This window comes from Lonchura striata, chromosome 31 (assembly GCF_050655825.1).
Source record: "Lonchura striata isolate lonStrDom1 chromosome 31, ASM5065582v1, whole genome shotgun sequence".
Taxonomy (NCBI): Eukaryota; Metazoa; Chordata; class Aves; order Passeriformes; family Estrildidae; genus Lonchura; species Lonchura striata.
This window is the reverse complement of record NC_140733.1, coordinates 1,125,180-1,146,489: the sequence shown is the minus strand read 5'-3', so window position 1 is coordinate 1,146,489 and position 21,310 is coordinate 1,125,180. Positions and strand designations below refer to the sequence as shown.

General features: G+C 50.4%; 1 protein-coding gene across 1 annotated transcript; it reads left to right on the top strand.

The window, feature by feature from the left end:
• Positions 1–3,252: 3,252 nt before the first annotated feature.
• On the top strand, positions 3,253–21,310 carry LOC146764724 (uncharacterized). Its single transcript, XM_085563694.1, has 2 exons — positions 3,253–3,353; positions 19,919–21,310. The coding sequence occupies exon 2, from the start codon at positions 19,946–19,948 to the stop codon at positions 20,852–20,854; it is 909 nt and encodes a 302-aa protein (XP_085419820.1). The 5' UTR covers positions 3,253–3,353; positions 19,919–19,945; the 3' UTR covers positions 20,855–21,310.

Genomic DNA, 21,310 nt, shown 5'->3' with positions numbered 1-21,310 from the left:
TAAAAAGCAAAAAATTATAGATGTCCAGATGCTCTCAGACACTTAAGCCAGGACAAGCATGCCTTGTGAACAAAGGAATAAACTTAAAAGCAATAGCCTATTGCATATTCATGTATCTCATACATGATGCATAAATTACTTGCAAATTAGGAACTTTTCTGGATTTTGTCAACTTCTTTCCCTTAATCCTGGTGCTTCCATAAAGATGGAGACAAGATGGAAGAATGTTTGTCTTTTCTGATAAGGAGGTTGTAACTCTATGTGCCCCAAGTCACCGCCATCCCTGTGTGAAGAGTTTATTTATTATCTCATCTCTTGCTTGGGCAAGTAAAAAAATTCTACATCGCAGAGTTTCTATTTTAATATTATGTTGTTACCTAAAACTCTATTTAACACACTACTTAAGAGAATTAATACAGCATAACTTTCTAACATTACACATATAATATTCATTGTAACATTTGTGAAAAGCCAATCATAAAATAAGCATTCTACACAGAAAGTGTTGAAATGGTAAAACCAGTCAAAACCCCTTAGGAATTGGAAGGAAAACCAGAGGCAGTGGCAGCTAACACCTCAGAAACCCATGGCTTTTGCTCCTCTCTTCGACCTGAGAGCTTCCTGGGCAGGGGCGACTCTTCCAATTGCATCAGCGTGGCCATGGCTGGGAAGGGCAGCGAGCAGATGGGTTGAGCTTCTCCTGCCAGCCCCTGAAGTGCCAGCTGTCATTTGTGTGCGCTGAGGATTCCGCTTCAGGCTCGGAGCTGGCGCAGCTGCTCCTGGGCACTGCTCGCCCGCGGGCGCAGCGGTGCTGCAGCCGCTGTCCCGCACACAGGGAGGGCTCTGGAGCCTCCCAGGGCACCAAGGAGCGGAGCAGGGAACGTGCCGGGATCTGCTGCAGGACCGTGGGGCTGTGGGGGATCCTTCGGTCTCTTGGATGGGGCAGGGAGGGGGCAAATGGAATCAAGGTGAGACAGGGATCGGGCAGCCCCACGCCAGGCAGCATTTTCTCCTCTGAGAGCTCCTCTGAGCTGAGCGAGCTGGTGAATCCTGCGGAGCAAATGAGACCCGGGAGCGAGGGAAGGGCTGGCTGGGAAGGAGTCAGATAAACCCAGTGGGTATTTCCCTTTCCAAGGGGCTCCTGGGGAGACAAAGGAGACAAGAAGGATTCCCCATCTCATGACATTCCCTTTTTTCCTTCAGTAGCCCTATTGCAGTCACTGCATACAAGAGTTTAGTTGATCCCTTTGATGCCAGGGAGCACCCAGAACTTGAACCTCGCTGGATCCAGCCCTGTCTGCCTATCACCAAGCAGAGGGAAAAGATAAAGAACCTGGGTGGGGGTTGAGCCAAAATGGCATTTTGCCACTTCTGATCTGCTCCCAGCTTTTGCAGCAGGGCACCAACCCCATCGCTGCAAACCACTCCCTTTTGCAAGGCACACGTGGACCTCGCTGGTAGCTCAGGGCTCCTGAAGGGGCTGCTGCAGTTGGCAACTGGAGCTGTTGTTGAACTTTTCACATTGCTTACCCCCATATCCAAATGCCATCAACTGTCTGAGGAAGGACACAAAAATATTACCCTGGAGAAAGTGGGGCCAAAAGCTTGGAAAAGGATAAAAGAAATGTTCTGATGATGGCAATGTCAAAAAAACACAATTTATTTTTGACAGCAAATGAGTACCCACAGCCCTCCAGCCCTCCCAGACTGGCAGCCGAGTGGGGCCGTTTCCATGGCATGAGGAGCTGGCAGTCTGCAGAGAGAAACCAGAGAGCCACGGTCAGTCACAGAAGGCTCCTGTGCCCCTGTCCCACCACGGCCTGTGCCTGGGCCAGGCTGCTGTGTGCTCAGAGCCCAAACCTCCTGACCCATTCTCCGTTTTTAGAGAAGGGCAGAGTGTTAAGCCACATTCCATCTCCTCTGCTGAAGCACAGCCCAGCAGCCTCCTCAGCAGCTGCAAGGGCGGGATGCCCGTGTGCCTGGTTTCCAGGCTCCCCGGCAGAGCAGGGGTTAAACATTGGGTGTCTCCTGGATTGTCCCCGGAAAGAGCCCATCTCTGCACCGAGACACCGTTTTTCATTTGGAAATTAGGTCTTTCTTTCTCTGCCAACTGGTTTCTCCAGCCCCGGCTGCAGCCACTGGTCATATAAAACTTTAAGAATCTTTTTCTACAAGCACAACTGACTTGATGTATATTTTACATAAGCACAAATTATTCCATAACATGTATTACAATGGGGCTGCGGAGATCCCCCTGCAGGTCCATGGGGAGGCAGAGATCCCCCTGCAGGTCCATGGGGAGGCAGAGATCCCCTGCAGATCCATGGGGATGCAGAGATCCCCTGCAGGTCCATGGGGATGCAGAGATCCCCCTGCAGGTCCATGGGGATGCAGAGATCCCCTGCAGCCCCTGGAGGAGCCGGGCTGGAGCTCGGCGATGCCTGAGAGGAGGCTGTGAGCCCGCGGGCAGAGGGGCCCCGCTGGAGCAGCCTGTCCTGGCAGGACTGAGCCCGTGGCACAGTGACCCACGCTGCAGCACTCGGAGGGGGCTGTGCCCAGGGGATGGACTCCGCTCCGAGAAGTTCCTGGAGAAGTCTCGGCCGGGAGAGAGCGCAGGGTGCAGCAGGGAACGACTCCTGTCCCTGAGCAGAGGGAGAAGCCCCGGGGGATGAGCTGAGCATGGCCCCATTCCCTGTCTCCTGCCCTGCCGGGGGAGGAGGTGCAGCTGGGAGCAGGGAGGCGTGGGGAAAGCTGCATTTAAGGCTCTGCACTGACTTCTCCTTCTCCTGCTCCGAGTCTTTGGAGTTTTCTGCCAGAAATCTCTCCCCTGCCCCACCCACCCACAGGGCTTCGGGCAGGTTTCCCTTTTCGGGGGAAATCAAAGCGAAGCACTGATGCACTAACGAGGGGCAGGAGAAGTGAGGCTCCTGGGCTTCCCGCAGAGGCGGAGGCACGGGAGGCGCAGGGCCGGGAAAGCCGTGGCGGGAGGCGCGGAGAAGTTTGTTTGTGTGGGCAGCTCAATCCCGGCTCGGCCCGGGCCCGTGCCGGGGCTGTTCCTCATCTCCGGCTTTCCCCTCACGCAGCCCGGGGGCGCCGAGAGCGCGGGGCGAGGCGGGGCCGTGCGCAGAGCCCGCCCCGAGCTCGCTGCCATTGGCCGCCGGTGCCGTCAGTCGCGGTCGCGGCGCGCTGATTGGTGGGAGCGGGGCGCGGCGCGGCCCCGGCGGCGGGCTGAGGGCGGCCGTGGCCGCGCAGCGCCGCCATTGGCCGAGCGGCTGTGCGGGCCCGGCAGCGGCGGCAGCGGCCGGAGCGCGGTGAGGCGGCGGCGGCGGAGCTCGGAGGCGGCCCCGGCGCAGGTGGGAGCCGCGCTGGGCTCTGCGGGGGCTCGGGGCTGGCTGCGGGCGGAGGGGGCGGCAGGGGGCTCCGGCGGCTCGCCGGTGCCGTGTCCGGCCCGTGCCGGCCCCGGGCTGAGGGCGCTGCGGGAGCGGCTGCCCGCGGTCTCCTTCCCGCCGGGGCCGGGCAGGAGCCGCTACCGGAGCAGCGCTGGCTCGGCCCGGCTGCTGTGGGTAGGACAGAGGGGCTGCCCCGCGGCCGGGAGCGGGCGGGGAAATTCCCGTCGCCGGAGGTTCGTGTGCCCGGGGGAGAGCGAGGAGTCCTGTCAAAGTGACTTTATTGCCGAGCAGGGGCAGAGGCCGTGGGGCATTTGCCGTGCGCTCTCTGCCGTGCTCGTAGTCCGCAGCCTCCTTTTTATCCTCATTTTCCCGGCCGATCTCCCTCTGCCTTTGCCCACCGGCTGAGTTCCTTGGAAGGTTCCGACTTCCCGATGCGCCTGCTGCCTGTCCTCGTTAATGTGCACTCTCCTTTTGTAGAACAGCCGATATTCATGGCTCTGTTAAGTCTTTGTTCTTCTCCTCGAAGTTCGGGTATGTAGCGGGACTTTTAGCAGCCGTCTGGGTCAATTTGTAACATTTATTGGACCTGATGGTTTCTCCCCTTCTCTACAAGTGCCTGGCCCTATCTCCAGGCAGATTCACTCCTTGACTCTGTTTTGTTCTTCCCGGGTCCTCTTTGGTTTTGGGATTATTCTCGGTGCCCTCATTCCCTGTCCTTTTGTAGCCGTTTGTGGATCAGGAGGCCTGGCTGCCACCTGCATGCCCTGGCTCAGCTGCTGGATGAGCTGCACTGCCAAGGTGTGGAGCATGGTAAAAAGATGAGACTTGCTGCAGCACAGAAGAGGAGAAGCAGCATTCGTTTAACCCATGGTCTGCCAGTGCACCACAAAACCGCGTCCCATACCCATCCTTTCCACATTTGGGTCAGAACATGAGCTGCTTTCTTATTTCCTTTCTCATCTTTTTCACCAGTTTTCCTTGGTCATCTCTTTGCCAACAGCAGTTTGAGTCATTTAATTTTCCATAAACTCCTCCTTTTTCTGCTAACAGATAATCTGATCCCATCCCCTGGTGAAATGTTGTGTTCCTCATTTCAGTGGCTTGGTCAGCAGGAAGGTCAGGAGCTGGAGTTGTCTGGTTGGTTCTTATTTGGAGGACAGCTTGTAATTTAATGATGCCATTGAAATGATAAATGGGTTCTGTGGCTCCTGATATGAGTTTCATAGGGTTCCCAGGGGCTGGTCTGTGGTGTTGTAGAATTTCTTCTGGTAGCCGTTTTGGTTTTTCGATTTTTGGCACTCCCTCGGGAGCCAGGGCTGCATCAATTGACTGATTTTCTCTAATGTAAACATCAAATACTTGTATTCTAACTGATTTTTCTGAACTTGTGGTAGCAAAAACCCCAATGCTCGAATCCACCGTATAAAACACAGACAGTGACAGCAGATGTTGGAGTGGGCAGAGGGATGATCCCTCCCTTATTTTGGTGAAGTTTTCCCAACATTCTCCATTTGCTGTTTCCCTTTGCAGCTTCAGCCATTTCTGTTGCAGAGTCAGAGATCCTCACCACGGGCTCTGCCTTCAGCTGTGCAAATTTCATCTGTGGGAGATGGTGGAGTTTGGGATGAGGGGGTAGAGGGAATCAGCCCAATTCCAGCCCCAGGCAAGAAACCCAAATACATTGTCCATGCTTTACCCCAGCACTGTTAATTTGCATTTCTTAAGCTCCTCTCCAGGCTGCTGGAGGGAAAATTCTCTTCCAGATCAGCCATTGGATGACTCATACGTGGCCACCCCAGAATATGCTGCTTTTATTTTTTCTTTTTAAAGCATATTTTTAAACACACTATTAACTGTTAATGAGTTAAAGGATCACCTTTGTGATAAATGAATGCTCCAATTTATTAATTAACGAAAATTTATTAAATTATCAAAGTATAAATTTAGAGAAAAAAAAAAGAAGAGCCACAATCCAGTCAAAAAGGGTCAGTGCAGAGCCTGGGTACCGGTGCTGGGTGAGACACAGGTCTGATCGCTACAGCAGAGGGTCCCCTCTGTTTCACACCGACTGTCCTGCCCGAGGCAGAGTCCCTTTTCTTCCTTTCAGGACTGCACATATTCCTGTGGAGTTCTTTCTCTGCAAGGAGCTGAACAAAACCATGGCCGGGGAGTGATAAACATCCAGGGAACAAAACCATGTCCGGGGAGTGATAAACATCCACGATGTGTTCCCAGAATCCAGGAATCCAGTAATCCAGTATTAAGATGTATCTCACAGACGGCTCCAGCTATCTCAGTCTTAGATATTTATCAGGTATTCATCATCCTGGTGGATCACCTTGAGGAACACCCAGCTCTGGGCTGGCCACATTCATTCATTTGTAAATGAAGATCTCCTTCCTCTTGTCCAGGTGGTTTCAACACTGTGATGCAATCCCCGACACTGACTTGTGTGCTTAAAAATCTTTTTATAAGGGTATTTCTTACCAATACATACATAAAATATATATGGCAATTTTTATCTGCATGAATTATCCCATATACACAAAACAATCCCTCCCCTTCTACATAAACATAGTAATTCCTGATTTCTAAACTTTTTACATAATTATGTGTGACTTTTCCCTATACTACTATCCCATTTCCTAGTTCTTTATAAGAAGGAAATAATCCTCTTAGTTCCCTGAAGGCTTATTATCCCACTCTTGTCTTGGAATTCCCTGGTACAATTTGTAGACATCCCCTTCTCCCTGTATCTGCTCTTTGAATCTGGCCAAAGCATCTGCTGCCCTACCGTGTAGATTTTCCTCCCCCAATTTCATTATTTTTGATACCTGATTTGTTTTTCCCATAGCACATTCTGGGTCTGTGGGCATGGCAGCCACCTGCATACTCTGCACTACTGAGTGTATCGACCTGATAAAGCATGGTATCAGGCAGGGTAGGAATATGATCCCAGCTATTGAACACAATATAAAAAAATATTACCTTTTTCCACCATGCTCCATCAAACAGATGATCCCACCAGGATGCTTGGAGTACGGAGTTCCATTTTTGTACTGGGACATGTGCTACCCTTTTAATTTCTGTCACAGGCCTCTGATGGTTTCTCCATAGTCATCAATCTCTATAGAGCATTATGATTCATTAAACTTTCCACAGACCCCTACTCCCTCTGCTAGTAAATAGTCCAGGGCTATTCTGTTTTGATACACAAAGGCCCTCATTTGGGAGTGTTGTTTAGACAACAGCTCAAGGGCATTTGAGGTGTGGTTAGAGACCATGTCTACCACTGCCCAAAGTCTTATTAGTCGGTTTAACAGATAAATTGGGGTCCTATACCCCCAGCTTTCATCCTGGGCCCATGTTGCAGGACCATAATCCTCTATTATTCTTTCTGCTGGCCACTTCTCGCCCCAGGTCTGACCCCCACCAAAGATAGGGAATTTCTTTTTCAAATCCCTTCTTCTTCTGCTCAAAGTTTCGTATAAGGGGGCCCCTAGTGAGCTGTGTTCTGATTGAGGTAGGGTAAAGAAAACGTGTCTGATCAATTGAATAGTGCATGATCCTCTCCACCACTGAGGTAGTTCGCTGTATGCTTTCTTCCCACAAATCCAATATAAACCATTCAGGGCTTTCCACCTGACTTTTGTGGTTTTGGGTTTACTCCAGAATCCTCTCAATTCATCTAAGGATTGGTAAGGGTTAGCTCCAGAGCCTTTGTTCCAGCAGTGTTCAATTTTTTTCTCTCCATTCACATTTAGTGCCTTTTTCCCAGCTCCAGTACCCTACTAGGTACCTACTAGGTACTGGAGTACTCCAGTAGGGATTTCTGGCTGCCAGATTCTGCTTTTGTTAAGGGAATTTACTGTTGGAGTGGACAGACATGAAGTGTATCCCACCATTTCAGTGTGCTCCTTTCCCTCCCTGCTAATGCAAAATGTCCCAATTATAGCATTATCCCATTTCAGGAGTTGATCTAGAGCTAAGTTCTCACCTTTTCAAGGCCACTTCTCTGCAGACTTGAGCCCTCTGCAGATCCAGCAATTGGACAGCCCCAATTCTGTTGCAGTTTCTTGCATCAGATCCACAAATAGGTTTTGATCAGAGGCAGGGAAACTCCAACTGGTATATTGTTTTTTGAGCTGATCATATTGCTCACTTAGGGTTCTCAGCCTTTCTTGCTCCATCCTTCTTTTTCTCATCTCTGCCTCTTGTCTTTTTAGTTCCTGTGATACCTGTTTAATTTTGCTCTCCGGGTCCACTCGCTCTTTGTTCTTGAAAAGCAGAACATCCTGTCATATTGCAAACAAACATGGTCATCCTAATCCTCTAAAATGTCCAAGATAACTGGCTCATTTTTGAGGGACATCTTGGTCTCATATTTTAAGTTCTTCCCGACCCAGTATGTCTGTCCACCCATAACACACATTCCCAAGTGGTTATTGTCATAACACAGTGGGTTAGCCTGAAAGTATGCTACAAACACTGACTCCATCCTTCCCCCAGTCCATACTGTGTGGTTACATTTATCACAGATCGGGACAGATATCTGTTCAACATTTCTTTTATGTTCCTTGTGCTCTGACTGCCCGTCCTTGGGGGTCGCCCTTTGTGAGTAACACCTTATTCTTTCTTTTAGCTTGCGTATCCCCTGCTGGGTGCCGTTTATGGGACAGTGCCTGCTTATCTTACCCTTGCCGCAGTTCCTTGGGGCTGGGGCTGTCGGAGCCTCCGATTCCCCGTGTGCTCTCCGGACAGTCTGTATGCAGAGCCCGCACCTTCACCGGGGCCTCACACCTCTGTGCTGGGCCAGTTAGTGCAACGCGTGCTGGTCCTGAGGCACATTGCTGGACTCAGATTGATCAGGATCCCCACGATTATTATTCCTCTGCCTTTGCCTGTGCCCACTGGGTTGCCACCAGTGGTGAGGTAAACCATTTTCTCGGCAGCAAGAATAGTCTTCTGTGGTGTCATACCTGGACTGCATACCTCCGTTTAAAGATGCTCCACCTTGGTAGTTTAACTGTATCTGCACTGCAGGGTACTTTATTTAACCTCCGGCACTCAACAGTAATGATTTGAGCTTTTGATCTCAATTTTCCCCTTAGCCTGTTTTGAAACAAATGAAAGCAGATCTCAGAGTCTGCTTCGATTATTCCTAGGCTTGTGGCAAGCTCTTGTTGCTGTCGAGGCAGGATGGGAATGAATAGACTTGACTCAGAAGGCTGCTGAGAGTAAAACTCCCATTTATTCAAAATACACAGCTCTTTTATACAGAGCTTCGTAAGGATCAAATCTATTTGTTCTGAAGTGAAAACAACCCAGAGCATTGGTGCAAAGTGCTTGATGCACAGTGATAGAACTTAACTATAAACAACGTGAAAAACAAGAGAAATAAAGCATTATTTACATTCTTTCCCAGCTTTTTGCCTGGCTAGAAACTCTCAGTTTCTTTCTTTGACTGAATCTGAGACCCACAGCTCTAAGATATGGCTAGTTCCCCTTCTAGGCACTTATCACATAAACCCTTTGGCCAATATTCCCTTCTACAGTGTGTGACCCAAACCTTGTTACAATACTCACATTTGAAATATACAAATGGATAACATTCACAATGAGGTTCAGTGCACCTTATCAGATCCCTGTCAGTCATTTACTTGGCCACCACAAGGTTATCTTCAAATCCCCAGGAGGAGAGGTGACTTTGCACTCTGGCATCTCTTCCTGGTGCTCGACCTTCTTCACTCGGGATGCGTGTGTCCACCCCTTTTCTGCTGTTTGTATTGCTGTATCTGTGGTTAAGAGGACGAGAAAAGGGCTTTCCCAGTGAGGTGTCAGTGGGGCTTCTCTCCACGTTTTTATGAGCACTTTGTCCCCGGGATGTACTTTATGTGTGGAAAAACCTAAAGGGGCACCTTGTGTTATTCCCTGCTTCCGCAATTCCTGCAGATTCTTACTTATGGCTATGAGATGCGGCTGTGTCTGTGCATCTTCTATCCTCAGATGCCCCACTGGCATGCCATGTTCATATGGCATCCCATACAGCATTTTGAAAGGTGACACTCCAGTCTCAGAGTGAGGCATGGTCTGGATATTTAGCAAGGCTAAGGGGAGGCACTTTAACCAGGACATTTTTGTTTCCAAAATCAATTTTGCTAATTGAACCTTTAATGTTTGATTTATCCTTTCAACTTGTCAGAGCTCTGAGGCTGCCATGGGGTGTGGTATTCCCACTGGATCCCAACAGCATTGGCTTGTTGTCTAATAATTTTTGAGGGGAAGTGTGTCTCCTGGTCCGCATCTATGTATTTTACTAACCTATATCAGGGTATGATTTCTTCTAGTAGAAATTTTGATACTGTCTGAGCCATCACCTGAGAGCTCAAGAGGGCTTCTACCCTGTGGGTTAGTTTGTCCACTATTACCAATAAAAATTTGTATCTCCCCACCTTAGGCAGATCAGTAAAATCTACCTGAATCCTTTTGAAAGGTCTGTATGCCACTGGGTGACTTCCCAGTGCCACCTGCCGTGTTTTTGCCTGATTAATCTTTTGACAAATCATACCCCCCTGCACCTCTTGTTTTACCAGTTCATAAATCCCCTTGCACCCGAAGAATCCAGGGAATTGCTCTGCCAGGGCCTGGACTCCCCTGTGTGTTTGTTGATGTAATCTCCTCAGGATGTTTCTGCTGTAGTCTTTAGAAAACAGCTCCCTCCCATCTGGCAATTTCCACTTACCTCCTTCTAGCTGGCCTCCTATCTTCTTGTACCCCTCGATTTCCTTCAGGAAGGGGTGGGGAGGATATTCCTGTACCTCCCCTTCTTCGATTCCTGGGGTACTTACCTTCATTAGAGGCATGCTTTTGGCCTCTTTGTCTGCTAAATTGTTCCCTTGGGTCCTGAACTGCATTCCTGTCTGGTGCCCTTTCACGTGGACTATGGCAACTGCCTCTGGCCCCCTTATAACCTTTAAGATTTGCCTGATTATTTCTTCATGCACTAGCCTCTTTCCCTGAGTATTGAGTAACCCTTGTTCTTCCCAAATCTTTCCAAATATGTGTACCACCCCAAATGCATAATTTGAATCTGTAAAAATTGTTCCTTTTTTCCCTTCTAATTTCCACAGGGCCCTCAATACTGCGTACAACTCACAAGCTTGTGCTGACCATCTGGGATTCAGGGGTCCTGATTCCACTACCTCCCTGGTTTTGCCATCAGGAAATATCCTGATTTCCTTTTCCCATCTATGACCCTTGCAGAACCACCCACAAACCATTTTTCACCTTCTTCTACATCTGGCCTTATTTTGATCTGCAGCTCCACCACTTCTGCGCAGTCATGGGAAGGCACTCCTGCGGCTTCCCCAGTCAGGAATCGCGCGTGATTTTGCACCGAGGTAGTTCACAATTCCAAATCCTGGGAGTGGATTAATACAGCCTCATACTGTAGGAGCCTGGCGTCAGTTGGCCACTTGTCAGCCTTTTGCTGCAGAATGCCCCGACGGTCACCTGCGACCAGGGACCTCAGATAACGGGAAGCTGGACGGGACAGAACACACATCCAACCAATATGATTAATGCAACGTTCTCCATTTATTCGAGAGAAGATGGCAGTTTTTATACACTTCTATATAGTTTATAGTTTACAAAGCACTCTCATTGGCAAGCTAACATTGTTTACCTTTGTCTTAAAGTGGCCTAAACCTTACACTATAAACCTATATTCCTTTACACCCAGACAGCCCAGTGCTTCGCATCACACCTTAATACAATTTCTAACTGCGCCACAAGCTCTTAATTTCTAACTGCGTCAGAGGCTGGAAGGCCTCACAAGCCCCAAATCTGTGGCCTAGACTGAGGGGAAGCTCAGTTCTCACTCCAGACATAAATCATGCCCTCTCTCTCAGAAATTCTGTAACAGTCACCTTCTTAGCCTCCTCCACCAATACTGTCACTGCTGCAATTGCTTGTAAGATCCCTGCTTACAGGATCTAAAAGCTTTGATACATACCCCACCAGCTTCTTGGCCCCTGCCCAATCCTGCATTAAAACCCCATGGGCAGTGTGATTACTGATGTCCAGGAACAGCTGAAAAGGTTTCTTTACATCAGGGAGGCTCAACTCAGGAGCTGCTGCGAGGGTTTCTTTTAATTTCTTGAAACCCTCCTCATCCTGCTCTGTCTACTTTAGCTTGTCCGTGATAAGCTTTTCATGAAGAAACTTTTCCTTCTCACTATATCCCTCGATCCATTGCCTGCAGTATCCTGGAAGCCCCAGCAGCTGCCTGATCTCCTTTTTTCTTCGTGGAGGGGGTAAAGTAATGATACCTGTTATCCTGTCCGGATCCAACTTCTTACCTTTTGTTAACCAATGCCCTAGGTACTTGACCTCAGGCTCTGTGAACTGTAATTTCAGTTTGAGACCTTCAACCCTTTTTCCCCAAAGAGGTTTAATAGTGCTATGGTCCCACACATCCTCCTCCCTGAGTCTGGCTGCCAATAGGTCATCTACATATTGTAGTAATTTGGTCCCTTTAACGGGCACAAACTCACTTAAGAGTTTTTCAAGGGCTTGTCCAAATAGGTTTGGTGAGTACAGAGAATAGATTTACCACCCTCAAATCTTGCACCAGCCTGTAATTACCATCCGCCTTCTGTACTGCCAAGGTAGGAGTGTAATGTCTTGACATGCACAGTTCCAATGTGCCTTTCTTTCTTAGATCTTCTATTACAGCCTTCAGTCCATTCCTGCCTTTCATGGGAATGCAGTACTGTTTAATCCTGATTGGATCCTCCAGTCTCTGGATCTCAGTGTGAATTGGCTCCATGTTTAACCTCCCCGCCTCTTCCCAAATCACACTTTGGGATTTATCTCATTTTTGTCCTCAGCGGTTATTTTGTATAAACTTACTGTGAGCTGGGAGTCCTGTGCTATCAGGCTTATCCCCAGAGCTACCATTAGATCGACCCCCAGCAAATTATAATCTGCTTCTTCTACCAGTACTATGTTCCCCAGACAAAACTTATTTTCTATTTCCACATTTGTTAAAACCGGAACCTTAAAGGGTTCCCCTTTAGCCCCAATGACCACCATTGAATCCTTGCTTTTAGTACATCCAGGTGGCAGTCGCTGAACTGTAGTTCTTTCTGCGCCTGAATTGACCAAAAACACCAATTCTTGTTTTTGGGGTCTAATTTTTAATTTTATCAAGGGCTCTCCAGGTGTTCTGGACCCCAAATTATAAAGCCCCTGACACCTCTAATCCTCCTGGAAGATCTGTTCATCCTTCATTCTCTTCTTACAGTCTCTTTTAAAGTGCCCTTTCTGTTTACAGTAAAAGCACTCAGGGCTGCTTACCTGTTTGTTTATGCCTTTCTTCTGAGAGGGGTTAGGTTTTCCCTGGGGCTGTTGTGTTTGTGCCAGCTTTCCGGGATTTTGTATCTGCTCCTGTTTTTGCACTTCCCTTATTGCGCCACCAGTATCCTTGCCTGTGCTTTTTATTTTTCATCATTCCTTCTCATGTAAACCTTCTATGTCTCCCTTAACAATTCTTGGAGGCTTTTCTCTTGACAAGTTTCTATTTTTTCTAGCTTTTTCCATATGTCCTCCCATGATTTAGCAACAAATTGTGTTTTAAACAGAATAGCCCCTGACAGGTGAATTAGGGTCGGTATCCGAATACATTTGGAGGCTCTTTCTCAGCCTCTCCAGCCATTTGGTGGGTATTTCATCCCTCCCCTGGCATTCCCCCAATGCTTTACTAATGTTCTGTCCCTTTGGTACCATCCCCCAAATTCCCTGTATTACCATGTTCCTTAGCCCTATCATTTTAGACTGATCCTTCTCTGCCTGGGTGTTCTATGATGGCCTCTGTTCAGGCTTTCTCTCGTGCCACTCCCTCCCTGGGGATTCCTGTGTTCTCAATCATTTATTGCAGCCTGCCGTATCATGTCCCGTTCCTTGGCGTTGAATAACGACCTTAGAATGGTGCAGATGTCATCATATGAATAGATGATGTTCCCCAAAAATTCATCCAGCCTCTCTGCCACCCCTAGAGGATTATCCATTAATTTCCGCATTTCCTTGCTGAAAGCTCTTACATCTCCCATATTGATCGGCACATTTACGTACCCAATGACTCCGGGAGCGGTTGGTACTTCCCTTAGAGGGTAAAGACTGGGTCTGTCCCCTTCCTCCTCACTATCATCATGGTTTTCTCTCCGTGTCTTGCACCGTGTTCTGCTAGCTGGAGGATAAGCAGTTTTCCCAGGGGGAGGTGTGTGCCCGGGATCGTCTGCCTGTTGTGGTGCAGGTGGGGCTGGGAGGGACCTGATGGGTCCGGCAGCAGTGGAGCCGAGGGCTGTGTGTTACACGGCGGTGCCTGTGCCTGTGCAGGCTGAGGCGGGCGCCCCGCTGGTGCAGGCACAGGGGCCTGAGCCTGGGGAGGAGAATTCAGGTACAGGGGTGGAAGATTGTCCAAGGGCTCTGTCTTGGTTTGAAAAGGCAGGAGTCTGTGAAGGAAGGCAAGAGCCTCCTGTGAAATGGAAAAGGTAAACTCCCTCTCTCTGAATTACCACAATTTCAAAAAAAGCTCTTAGGTAAAGATATGGGAATGGGAATAACAGTTCCTTATTAGGAGAAAAACTAAATAAAAATAATAACAATAAAAATGTAATTAGTACAAACAAAACTAGTGATAGAGTAGGAAACCTAACACCCTGAGGAGTTAGGGTGTTGGCAGTAGTCCAGTTAAATGGTGGCTGCTTTTCCTGGAGTGGCAGATGAAATGCTGCTGGATTGGCGATCTCTAGAAGGGTGGAGTTTTCTTTGGAGGTCTGGTAGTAGTTGGGCTTGGTCTTCCTCTGGGAATCCAGCAGAGAAATGAGCTGCTTTTCTGGAAATCCAGCTAATAGCTGCTCAGTGTCCCAAAAAGTGCTGATTTTATGCAGGTAGGAATGATTGGCTCCTCCCTCTGGGTGGAGCATCTCACAGTGGGATGATGTAACTTTACCAGTCATTCAGTGAGTCAATTCAATGGTCCATGAACAGAAGATATCTCCCCAGAGGGAGACATTGTTCTTGGAAGAGATAAGAAAACTGCCCAACCTCCAACAGACGGCAGATAGAATACCTGCTTATTTTACAAGTCAGGACAATTATTTCGGAAAGTTATTCTCATAGTGTAATCTTGTCTCTGAAACTGCAGGGAAAAAAAAATTCCAACAATATCTTTAGTGCTAGAGAGTCAAGGCATTCCTTGGTTCTGGCAAAGATGTGCAACAGAAATCATTTCATTCACACATAGGCTGGCTGTGCAGAGAAAATTATCCCATGACATGTGAGTTTTAGTAGATTTTCCTAAATTTATATAGTCTGAACCAATCTAAATCCATTGGTTTAATGCTCATTGCTTCCAAGTTGTGTAGTTTTTAGTATTTGGTTTCCTACTGGACCCAGATTTCTTTGCCTCTGATGTTAATTAGGTTCAAACTCCTGGATTTCCTTCTCAGCCTTTTGCAGACCAGGTGCCTCTAACTCTGCCGGGGGCAGTGTCTGGGGTAGGTGCTGGTTGCTGTTTGCTGCTGGGGTTGATGTTTTGTGGGTATCTTTTGGGGTATTCCCAGTGTGTTGAGATGTTCAACTCATCTCCACTGAGTGGTGTAACAGCCCTTAACAAAACCTTTAAAATTTCTTTCCCCAAGGCAAAGGCAAACCAAGCCTGAGTAGAGAAATAATTTTTTTTTTTAATGAAACTTGCTACATTTTCCACCAACCCAGCTAATGCAGTGTGAGTGTAACTGAGTGGAATTGTCCCGGTGTCTCCCCAGCAGCTGTGGCAGTGCAGGCCCAGCGAGCACTGAAGCTGCAGCAGTGGCAGCAAGGGCTGGCCCCGGTGGCTGGAGCTGCCCAAGGAGGGTGGCCAGGCCGAGGATTTCAGCAGAGGAGGTGTGGGCAGGCCCAGGGCCTTGCCCCGCTGTGGAGCCCTGGCTGCTGCTGCGCTGCCTTCAGTGCAGGCTCAGGGGGGCCTCCCATCCTCCTGCTGCAGGCGGGAAGTGCAAATCTCCGGGGCTGCAGAGACCTGGAGCCCAGGCTGAGGGGTCCCCCCGTGTTCAGCTGTGCTGGCGGCTGTTTCTGGCCTCGGGGCCCCTTGGCATGGGCCACGCCACTTGGCCACCAGTGGTGCTGCTTTGCACTCCTTAGGCAGAGCCCATGTCCTGCTTGGATGTTGGCAGCAGCAAAGTGCCAAGGCAGGCTCTGTGCCAGCCCAGCTTCCTGGGGGAGAGATTGCACCAGAGACAGGATTCTGGCCACAGACTGCTTTAAATGTGCATCCCTTATCTCCACCCTGCACTAGGTGGAGAACTCTCAGGGTATGGAATTCCCGAGATCAATTGCAAGGGAGTGAATTGAATATCTGCCCTGGCTCTCGCTCTTCTTCTTGCCCAAGCCAATGGCAAAAGCCGTACCCATGGCATCTTGGTTTCTATCCCCAGCTTCCAAAGGTGCTTTTTTCTTTCCCTATTCATTCTTTGTACCCATCCTGAGCTGTGGGGGTGCCAGGGGTTCTGGAGGTCCCATTGTATTCCTAAAGCTGCCATAACCCCCTGGAGGATTTTTCCTGTAAAATGAGTTCTGCTGTCTGAGTTTGTTGCTTCTACAATCCCTTTTATTGGAATGATTTCTTTTAGAAATACCTTAATAAGTGTTCCAGTGGTTGCTGAGCAGTCAGAATTGCTTTTGCCCCCCTGTTAGGTGAGATGGTGTCACCAGAAGATATTGAAACCTTCCTGCTCAGGGCATTTCAGTGCCAGGCTCTTACAAGCACACACAGCTGTGCCGGTTGAGCTGACCATGGGGGTAACCTGCGCTTTGTCAGATTCCCTTTCCTCAATAACAGCGTGTCGTGGAACTCTTTTCCCTTCTGCTGCCCTTGAAGAGCCATCCACCAAGACATTTTCTGCCTCAGGCCAGGCAATGTCTCCTGAATCTCCCCCAGGCTGGCTCTGGAGCTGTGTCACTTGAATGCAGTGCTGGGTTTCTTCCCAGCCCCTCTGTGGGCTGTTCAAACAGGAGGCTGGGTTAAACCCTTCCCCTGTGCTCAGTTCTGAATCCTCCTGTGCCACTGAACAAGTTTCACACTGTAATAACCGAGCACTGCTCATCCATTGCGAGGCTCTTTTGGTTATCAAAGCTTGACTTTGATGGCAGACTGGAACAGTTGGAGATCCTGTTGTCATCAGTTTTTGGGCCTCGGTTCCCGTGGAAGCTGTGGCTGCACAATTCTGCAGCCAATGAGGCCACTGTGGCCACTGGGTGAAACATTTTGGCCCAAGAATTCCTTTGGCATGGCCCTGTTTAACATTCACCTACAATTCCAATTTCTTTTCTGTAGGGAGTGCTGTGCTCCAGGACGGTTTAGGTGAATGGAGACGAGAGATCTCTGAAGGCTGCTCTTAGGATATGAGGTTTATTAGGGATGGAGAAAGGTCTTGCTTGGAGCTGCCAGATGCAGCACCTGGCAAGCTTGAGGAGATGGGGGAGGGGAGAGAGAAGAGGATGCTCTAGGACAGGGTGGAGGTCCTGAGAGGGGGGAAGATCCAAGAGAGCATCTGGCCCCTCAGAGACCCTTATCAGGGGCTTCAAGGTGGGCTGGAACAAGACTTGGGCCAATGGGGTTACAGGCACTTGATGTTTTAGGGGATGAACCATACATTTTGGGGGGTGAGATGGAACAGTCTATTTGACTTTTGGATTTATCTGTAGGTAACGGTATTGTCCAGCCAGTAGGGAGGATTGTTTTCAGCCTGGCTGTATTATGAATAATTATATTTATCCATGCTTCCCAACACTTTTCTGAGTCTGGAAGAGCCACAGCTGAGGCATCAATATTTTTGTTGTTCATTTTCTCAAGTTTTGCTCTCTTTCTCCTGTCCATACCACAATATGGAGGCTGTCTGGGGCTAAAAAGTCCTACAGTCCTGGAACAGAGAATCCTCAGTCCAGGTTGTGTAATTCCCTTCTAATCCTCAGCATTGTCACAGCTCCTTTTTGTTCATGGGTAGTGTTACTTCTGAGATTGCCCACACCAACTCTGGGTCATTCAACCACGAACCTTCAGTCAAAATATATCCCAAATTTTTAACCTTTTTCTCCACCATTTGCCTTTTTATTTTACCAAGTACTCTGCATTTCCCAGCTGTTCCTTTGTGTTCCCCCCTGTGCTCAGGGTCCCTGCCCAGCCCGTGTGGCAGAGCCGGTGCCTGTCCTGCCGCAGTGTCCAAAGGCGGCCCCCCCGGCGGGCAGGGCCGGCAGCTCCCCGGGGCCGGGCAGCGGCCGGGGCGTCCCGCAGCCTCCTGGGGGCCGGGGGCCACTGCCGGCCCTGCCCGGGGCTGGTGGGGTCAGGCAGCGCCCGGCGCTGAGCCCCGGCTGCCCCACAGCCCCGGCCCGGCCCCGCAGCTCCCCACAGGCCCCAGCCCGTGCTCCCGGTGCCGCACCTCTGCGCCCGGTGCTGCCGCTGCCACCGCAGAGAAACCCCTGGCATCCTGACCTCCTGCTTTTCCTCTCCTGGAAACCGGGGATGGAAGGATCTGGATCAGCTGGCAAATTTCGAGAATAAGACCCTGCTGAAAATCATCCCAATCCTGAGTATTTTTCTCCTTCTCCTCTTTTCCGTCATCCTTTTTATTACCACATAGATTCCTCCTGCTGCCTCTTGCTGTAATGATATTGCTGCACACTCCCCTTCACCTGATCCCTTCCCAGCACACCAACACCCTCCATTCCCTTGTTTTCCAAATGCCTTCTCAATTTCCCTTATTTCCTCCCTGGGTGTCCATGTCCTTAATTACCTCTGGGGGAATGTGCAAACTACCTCAGCATTCTCGAAAGGAGCCCTTCAGAGACATTTTGGGATCATCATCCCTTTGGCCAGGACCCTCCCTGGCTTTCCCTTTTCTCCCCTCCATGGGTGCCCTGCCATGTTCACTCCCCGAGGATCCCAGGGCACTCACTGATGAGATTTTCAGTGCTCTCTCCCTGCTGACTCTTCTCAGACCCCCTGATGTGTCACTCGTCTGTCTCCTGGTCACTCCCGGGTCCCCAATCAATCTCTGGTGCTGCCGCCAGCCAAGGGAGCCGATCACCCAAAGTGGGTGAGGCACCTTCAGCTGCACTCCCTGCCCGCCCCGGACAGTGTTGGAGGACACAGCCTCCTTTTCATCCTAATTTTCCTGGCCACATCTTCCTCTCCCTTTCCGCATTGACTGAAGTACTTGAGAGGTACAGAATTCCCAATCCACCTACTACATACTCCCATAATATGCTCCCTGTTTTTATATAGCAAATGATATTCATGGCTCTGTTAAGTCTTTGTTTTTCTTCTGGAACTTCTGAGCAGGACCTTGGCTGAGGAGCAGTCTGTGTCATCAGTTAATAACATTTTCTGAGACAGATTGTGTCTGCTGTCACTTCCTTATGTACAGGTCCCTGGCCCTATATCCGAGCAGACTCACAGCATCTGTTTGTAAAGACACTTTCCTGTGGTTCCTTCCATGGGGTCCCCCGTTTGTGGGACATCCCCCCTGGAGCAGGGTGTCCCCTCTGTGCTGCAGCCCCAGGGCTCGGGCCGAGCTCAGCCAATCAGAGCCCGCGGCGCTGATGACTCACCAGTTGCCAGGCAGACTCGCAGCTCCCCGCGTTCCCCACCTGGACCCACCTGCGCCCCCCCTCGGCCCCATGGCCCCGCGAGGGGAATTTGGGGAGGTGGGAGTGGGGCAGCGCCAAGGCCGGGCCCCCCCGCGCTGTCCTGGCGGGAGCGGCTGCAGTGGGGACCGAGTGCGGGCGGGAGCGGCCGAGAGCCCAGCGCTGCCCCAGCCCGACCTGCCCCAGCTCCATCCCTGCCCCTGCGCTGGGATGCGGTGGGGCTGGGGGGAAGAGGGAGCCGGCAGTGGGTGCTGGGCCTGGGGCCAGGAGGAGAAGGGAAGGAGAAGCAGGCTTGAGGAACAGAATGGTCAAACGATGCAGGTGGCAGGAGAGGGTGGGATTGTGCAGGAGAAGGAGGAATAGCAGGAGGAAGAGGAGTGTGAGGAAGAGTAGAGACACAAGAGGAGGAGGAGGCGGAGCAGAAAGAGGAAGCAGCAGAAGGTTCCACCCCTCCCTGTGTCTGCAGCCTCCCCCCAGCCCCAGGAGCGCTGCTCCCCCCACATGCAGCAGGTGACTGTGGAGGGGGATCCACGATTTTCATGGGGTGATTCTTGGTGTTTCTGAGCTTGCTTGGGCTAAATGTTGGTGCTTTGGTTTTTTGTAGTAGCTGAATCTTTATGTTTTGGAGAAGGACGTTTTTGCATAGTTCTGACGTTTGGGGAGTTTTTGTTCTGTGTCTTGAAGTTTGTGGGATTTTTGGGCTGAATCTTGGTGTTTTGGAGGTTCTTACAGACACAAGATTCCCAGTGACTTCCTGACATGAACTTGGGCAATGAGGAACCTCCAGTCCAAGGTGCTCTCCTCTTGTTTTTTCCCCAAACCAGGATTTGTCATTGCCAGGGTGTGGCTGGATGGAGGAGGAGCAAAAGCCCCGGAGATGCTGCAGGAGGAGGAGCTGCAAACCCAGCCCAGGGAGCTGTGGGGAGGAAAGAGCCCCCCTGAGCCAGGAAGGCGGGCGGAGATCCAGCCAGAGCTCAGAGCTGGTGGAGAAGCCTCATGGCAGGGAGAAGCCCCACAAGTGCTTGGAATGTGGGAAGGGTTTCAGGTGGAGCTCCAACCTGATCGAGCACCAGAGGATCCACACTGGGGAACGGCCCTACGAGTGTGGGGAGTGTGGGAAGAGCTTTGGGTGGAGCTCAGACCTGAGAAAACACCAGCGCATCCACACTGGGGAGAGGCCCTATGAGTGTCCCCAGTGTGGGAAGAGGTTTCAGACCAGCTCCAGTGTCCTCAGACATGAGCGGATTCACACAGAGGAGAGGCCCTTCCGCTGCCCCGACTGCGGGAAGGGCTTCAAGCACAACTCCCACCTCACCGTGCACCGGCACATCCACACCGGGGAGAGGCCCTACGAGTGTGGGAAGTGTGGGAAGAGCTTCATACACATGTCTGGCCTGATCCAGCACCAGGTTATCCACACTGGGGAACGGCCCTATGAGTGCTTGGAATGTGGAAAGAGCTTTGGGTGGAGCTCTGCGCTGAGAATACACCAGCGCATCCACACTGGGGAGAGGCCCTACGAGTGTCCCCAGTGTGGGAAGAGGTTTCAGACCAGCTCCGATGTCCTCAAGCATGAACGGAGTCACACAGAGGAGAGGCCCTTCCGCTGCCCCGACTGCGGGAAGGGCTTCAAGCACAACTCCAGCCTCACCGTGCACCGGCGCATCCACACCGGGGAGAGGCCCTACGAGTGTGGGAAGTGTGGGAAGAACTTCTCCAGGAGCTTTCACTTGACCCAGCACCAACGAAGGCACCAGTAAGGGAAGCCCTGTGAGTGCCCCGCGTGAGGGAAGAGCTTGGAGTGAGGGAAGAGAGTGCAGGAAGAGCTTGGTGTGCTCCTGCAGCTCCATCCCCCATGGGAGGATCTGGGCTGGATGATCCCCAGTGACCCCCGTGGGGCAGAGCCCTGGTGCCCCCGTATGGGGAATAAAACAGAGAGTAAAGCAATGGAGCTGATAAAGAGGCCCGATATCTGAGGCCTGACTGAGCAAAAACCGTGGGAGACACAGACACAGTTTAGGTCTCCCTAAGCAAGAAGTGACCAGGCAACATGGTGTGAGACTTTGTGATAAGATAAATGTTCCCAGGTTACTGGATGTCACGAAGAATGTGTAACCAATGGGAAATTGTTACCAAAAACAGAGCCCTCTATAAGCCCCATACAAGTAAATCCCTGTATAAACACCTGGTACACTCAATAAAATTGGCTTTGGTCT